The sequence below is a fragment of the Pistacia vera genome, unplaced genomic scaffold (genome assembly GCF_008641045.1).
Source record: "Pistacia vera cultivar Batoury unplaced genomic scaffold, PisVer_v2 Contig829, whole genome shotgun sequence".
Taxonomy (NCBI): domain Eukaryota; kingdom Viridiplantae; phylum Streptophyta; class Magnoliopsida; order Sapindales; family Anacardiaceae; genus Pistacia; species Pistacia vera.
In genome coordinates, this window is record NW_022196700.1 from 698,316 (window position 1) to 704,823 (window position 6,508).

General features: G+C 38.8%; 1 protein-coding gene across 1 annotated transcript; it reads right to left on the minus strand.

Annotated features, from left to right (window-relative positions):
- Positions 1-3,982: 3,982 nt before the first annotated feature.
- Positions 3,983-4,288, minus strand: LOC116117980 (auxin-responsive protein SAUR64-like). The gene has a single exon (XM_031403960.1). The coding sequence runs from the start codon at positions 4,286-4,288 to the stop codon at positions 3,983-3,985; it is 306 nt and encodes a 101-aa protein (XP_031259820.1).
- Between the last annotated feature and the right edge of the window lie 2,220 nt (positions 4,289-6,508).

A 6,508-nucleotide genomic window follows, 5' to 3' on the forward strand; every position in this document is an offset into this window, starting at 1 on the left:
CTCTCAGCCCAAGAGCAAAGAAGAAAATTGAGGCAAGAAGATCGTAGTGAAGTGCATTGTTTGTCCGCAGAAGAGCAAGCCAACTCAGAGAAAACAAGAATTTTGGAGGAGAGAAAAGAGGAAAGGGAGAGCAAACAAGCAGTGGAACAACCACGCAGTTTTCAAGGTTTTTGCTCCATGTTCCCACTACAAAAGAGAAACCATGTTGAGTACAAGTGCTGGTTCAGACCAAATGTTCAATGTAGGGCGCAGTAGCCTAGGCCACATTGAAAAGGTATGCAAAAACAAACACAGCAACCTGCACACAAAGCACAGACTGTTGAAGATTTATAGCAGAATTCTAAATCTGAGCAGCTCTATGTGGCATCTGCTATGCTGTTCATTCAATGCTGGAACTTGGCTGATTGATAGTGATGTACAAACCACATGACGCATGATCTGGGATTTTTGTGCAGTTAGATCAAGCATACCAGTCAGTGTAAGGTGGGAAATGGGAACTTGTGAAAGTTAAAGGCAGGGGAGATTGTGGCTGCAGACCATGACAGTACAAAGATCATTACAATGTATTTTTGTTCCTGAAATCAACCAAAATCTGCTTAGTGTAGGACAAATGCTTGAAAGAAATTACATTCTGCATTTGAAAATAAACTGCACTATATTAGATGATGGGGAAAGGTGATGATGCATGTGAAAATGGTTGGGAAGAGCTTCCCGATTGAACTTAAAAACTAGAGTTTCACTATGACAGTAAACTCAGATGATACAAACCTATGGCAAAAAGAATGGTCTTACCATTATGTGGACTAAGAAATGAAGCTTAAAGGGATGGTACAAATCTTACCCAAAATAGAAGAGAAAGAGCCTATGTAGAGTATGCCAAATAGGGAAGCTTAGCAGACCAGCCTTTCCTACAAATCAGGCCTGGAGAGCTACTGGAAAGCTCCAATTGGTGCACAGATTGTGTGTTGACCAATGCAGACCCCTCCCTGAATGGATCCAGATTCTTCATCTTGTTCATTGATGATCATTCAAGAATGACTTGGGTGTACTTCCTAAAGTAAAAGGGAGAAGTGGCTTTGTGTTTAGAAGGTTCAAAGCTAAAGTTGAAAACCAAACTGGAGTTAAGATAAAGGCTGAGAAGTGACAATGTGGTGAATACACCTCAAATGAGTTTGAATCAACTTGCAGGGAGGCTGGAATATGGCATCAGTTTAGTTGTCCCTACACTCCTAACAAAATGAGAGTGATGAGAGAAAGAATAGGACAGTAATGGGATGTCCAGGTGTTTGCTGACTAAAAGGAGCTGCCAAAGAATTATGGGCTGAACTGTCAATACAAGTGTGTATTTGCTTAATAGGCTTCCAACCAAAGCTTTAAGGATCAAACTCCATTTGAAGCTGGTATGGAGTTAAGCCTCAAGTGGATCATCTAAGAGTATTTGGAAGTATATGCTATGTACTCATACCAGCCATCAAAGTGTCAAAACTGGATGACAAAGCAAGGGCTGGAATTCTGGTAGGTTACAGCCTCCATCCAAGGCTTACAGGATCTTCATTCCAGAGTCAAGAAAGGTTGTTGTTTCAAGGGATGTAAAGGTTGATGAAAGTCAGTGTGGAATTGGGAGAGAAGAAAATTCAGGTAGATCCACAGCCATACAAGAGACAAACTGCTGACAAACTGATGGGGCAGATTCTGAAACGAGAAGAAGAAATTTCAGTCAGGGGAACCAGACCTCTTGTTAAGATTTATGGCAGATGCAAGTTGCATTGCTTGAACCAACATCTTACCATGAGGCAACTAAGTCTAAGGATGGAGACTTGCTATGCAGGGGAGGTGTTCTTGATAGAAAAGAATGGAACATGGGAACTTGGGAAGGCCTACCGGGAGGAAAGTGATCCAAGTAAAGTGGATCTTCAAGAAAAACTGAATCCTATGGTTCAGTTTTGAAGCACAAAGCCAGGTTAGTTGTGAAGGGTTTGCACAGCAACATGGTGTGGATTTCCAAGATACATTTGCCCCTGTTGCAAGACATGATACAATCAGGTTAGTTCTAGCTTTGGCAGCCCATTCAAGTGGAAGTGTATCAATGGATGTTAAGTCAGCTTTCTTGAATGGTTGGTTGGATGAGGAGATCTTTGTTGAACAACCTATGGATATGAAGTCAAGGGGAAAGAAGACCAGTGTACTTACTGAGAAAGGCCTTGTATGCCCTGAAACAAGCTCCAAGAGCTTGGTACAGTAGAATTAATGACTACCTAGTCAGTCTTGGTTATATCAAGAAGCCCCAATGAGCATACTTTATACGTAAAAAAGGCCAATGAAGATGTGATTATGGTTTCCTTGTATGTGGATGATTTGTTGTGACTGGAAACAGTGGAATTCGGTTAAAGAGTTCAAGAAAGCAATGCACAAAGAGTTTGAGATGACTGATTTGGGAATGATGACTTACTTCCTTGGAATGGAAATCCACTCATCTCAAGATGGCATTTTCATTTGTCAAAGGAGATATGCAAATGGATGCTTAAGAAATTTGGAATTGATGAATGCAAGTCAGTTGCCACACCTTTGGTGCAAAATCAAAGGCTATGCAAGATTGAGGAGCAGCCCCGGTAGATGAGACAGATTATAGGAGATATTGGGAGCTTATTGTACTTGACAGCAACAAGGCCTGAGCTGAGTTTTTTAATTGTCTCCTATCAAGATTCATGAGCAAACCAAGTGGGAGCATCTTAGAGCGCCAAGAGGGTGCTGAGATTCATTAGAGGAACTGCAATCATGGAATCGGTTTAGGTGAATCTAAAATTTCAGACTTGATAGGGTATGCAGACAGTGATTGGGGAGGCTCCTGTGATGATATGTGAAGCACATCAGGGTATGTATTCCTACTGAATTATGGTGCATTTTGTTGGTCTTCTAAGAAGCAAGAAGTCGTGGCACAATCCACTACAGAGGCTGAATACATATCAGCTGCAGCTGCAGTAAATCAAGCTATTTAGTTGAGAAATTTGCTGGCTGATATGGAGGTAAAGCAGTGTGAGCCTACTGAAATTTTCTATGATAATCAATCGGCTATTGCAATGGCTAAGAATCCAGTCATGTATGGTCGAACTAAGCACATAAAAATTAAGTTTCATGCAGTGAGGGAGGCTGAGCAATCTGGAGAAATCAGATTGACACACTGCAGGGGGAAATGCAATTGGCTGACATATTTACTAAGTCCCTATGTAGGTCCAAGTTTGAAGACATGAAGCTTAAACTTGGTGTCTCAGCAAAAATATCAAGGAGGAGTGTTCAAAGGAGTGATATTTTGCTTGAAGCATTATTTTGGATTAAACTAGACCTGTTCTGGCTGCAAAAGAAAAAGGCTGAAGTTTGAAATCTGGTCTGGAGCAGTTCACATAGCTGTTCTGTAGGCATGCTAAAGTGATGTATTTTGGTGAATTCAGCATGTATTTAGGTTGCCAAACTTGTAGCTAATTAATGTGATGTAATCAGAGTTGCTAAGGATGAGTGGTTTGGATGTCATTTTGGACTAAAATATGTTTTATGGTTAGGTGCAATAGTGTCTATCATGTATATATGTCTGCTGTAATTTCCAGATTAATGTAATGCAATATTTCAGCTCTTTTCCTTTCTTGTTTTTCACCCTTTTCTCTCCCGTAAGACCACATTCATGCTCATAAAACCAACAGAAGAAACATAACTTGCATCAGTTATTAGACAAATCTCCTTCACAGTCAATACAAGAAAGGACAAAAAAATTCCTTTCGGATTTACAAGATTAAAAATTATGAATAAAATTACAGCAAATAAGTAAACTGTGCAATCTGTTTTTAGTCAGTAAGTCTACAAAGTCATTGCTATTAAAAAAAAAAAATCAATAGCCAAATATAAGTGTTTGCTGATGGCCTTGTCCTTGAGTAAGAGAAGATGATGCCAAATGGTGACATGTTGCAATAGAAGTGAGTAAAGCCTTCTCTAATTATGCAGGCATGTGTCCTCGGACCAATGAAATGACATACTTTAAGAGGGTACTATCACAAGGCAATGTGATAGCTCCATGAGTTGGAAGACCAAACTCTTCTTCAGACATTCTCAACAGCTCTATGAAGACATTTTGGCTGAGATATTCCAAGGGAACCATGAACCTTTTCTCATCAGTTGTATACACAACAAAATGGCCTTTATCAGCAACTAAACTTCTTGGATACATGATTCTCCTACGCTTCGCAGAAGCCATTCTTTGCCACTTCCTTGCCAGTTCAATAAGCCTTTTTGGGCTGATCATGATTGGAAATCCGACTTAGACCTTTAACAAACTAGAACTTTGAGTTATAGAGCTTATGTTTTTAAGCACGACAAACTATGCTATGCAGAAGTCAGTCAGCTGTGATATATATAATTTCACAAGTATAGCCCAGTTCACTTATTTTTGTCTTCTTTATGTTATGTTGATTGGAAGAAATGCCATGTGATCATCAACTATGTTTTGATTATTGCTAAGCAATAAGCATCAAGCCCCATGTAGGCCACAATCACTTGGTTGTTATGCATTTGTTTTCTTCTGCCAAAAGGGATGCATTAAAGTTCTTAGTCCCACTTAAGCATTAAACTTCCCAAGAGAAAACAGAAATCGAACAAAATCATGTTGTTATTCAAAGTATGTTGAGCTTATGTTAGACCAAAATCTTCTTGATAAAAGCAAGACCTAATTACTATATATGATTAATTACCTATATATGATTTGAGGCACAAAATCTTGCATGCTTATGTAAACAAACAATCTTTGAAGAATCTGCCAAATTTATAGAGCAGTAATTGCAAGGAACAAGCCCATGTGCTTTCCTTGTGCAGTTACTATCAATGCAAAGCTATTGTAAGTACCCACGTTAGACTAAATGATGTAGATATTGAACACAAACGAGACAGAGAAAGCAACAAAAGGCAAGCATATTACCGTGATTTGAAATTTGGCTGTTTCTTCTTTCAAACCAACTACTTGAATCAAATTATGGAGATAATTTTGTCTATTTCAGATCTTCACTTGCCAAGAATCCATCAAGCTGATTATGTTGCACATATTGTTCCTCATATGGAACAAATGAGTTAGATTTACCAAGCCGTATTCCTCATAATATTTTGCCTAAGGATTTTTTTTGTCTTCTCTTACTATTCAGTGTATCTTCGAAGTGAATTCTATTATTAAGTACGATAGTTATAAATCCTCTCTAAGAGATAAAAAATTGATATATCCAGGAGGAAAATCTTAAGAAATTGAACTACATTCAATACACGTTAAGATGTTCATAGAAAAAAATGACTTGAATTGTTGAAGGTTGATGCTGTGCTGGAAGTTTGGTTTGCCGAATGTATGAAAAGGCTGAAAATGTTTTGCTCTGCATGGACGTGCATGGGGTTGCTTCATGGTTCAGCAGTTTAAGTTCTTCTGTAATTTTAATGTTAATCCTTGTATTTATTGGCTCAGCTCTTTTGTAATGAAGTTGTTAGTTTTTTGAGTAGTTTAGCTGAGATTAAGGAAAAGTCTTTGATAGTTGTTGAAACAATAAGTGGAAGTATGTTATATGCAGACTTTTGTCTAATGAAAAGATATCCAGTTTTTAGTTTATCTTTCTTCTTCTTTGCACAACCAGCATCATAAAAAACGAACATGGTATCAGAGCTATACTAACCAACCATCGTCTATCAAGTTCACTCAAAAACTCATCCCAAATCACCATCAAACTTCAGCCTTATGCAAGAACAAAATTTTTCAAAAAACTGCAACTAGTTTTTCGCATGGCTTCTCAATCTGCGTCTCTCTCACCTCCAGTGTTCAATGGGGACCAGTATCACATTTGGGCTGTTAGAATGAGAGCCTACCTAAGAGGACAAGGGCTGTGGCAATATGTGGAAGAGGAGAAACAGCCACCTGAACTTGGTCCAAACCCAACTTTGAATCAAATGAGAATGTATGAAGAGGAAATGTCCAAAGCTCCAAGAGCTCTTTCTCACATACATTCGGCAGTAATAGACCTTGTATTTACAAGGATAATGGCATGTAAAACTGCAAAGGAAGCTTGGGATAGACTAAGAGAAGAGTTCATGGGAAGTGATACAACCCGTAACATGCAAGTCATGAACCTGCGCAGAGAGTTTGAAATGCTGAGAATGTAGGAGGTAGAGAAGGTTAAAGAGTATGTAGATAGACTCATGAGTGTGGCGAACAAAATCAGATTGTTGGGAGTTAAGATGAGTGACAAGATGATAGTTGAGAAAGTATTAGTCAGCCTTCCAGAAAGGTTTGAGTCCAAGATATCTTCCTTAGAAGATTCAAAAGATCTCTCCCAAATCACCCTCACTAAATTGGTTCATGCCCTGCAGGCCCAAGAACAAAGATGGTTGATAAGGCAGGAGGACTCAAATGAAGGTGCTATGTTGGCTGCTCAAAAGGGAGTGAATATGCAGGGAAGTAATAGAAAATATGCTAGGGATAAGAGAGGAAAAGAGA

What these genes read in the sequence shown, in the direction of transcription:
- LOC116117980 (XM_031403960.1), bottom strand. Translation starts at nt 4,288, where the DNA reads ATGATCAGCCCAAAAAGGCTTATTGAACTGGCAAGGAAGTGGCAAAGA.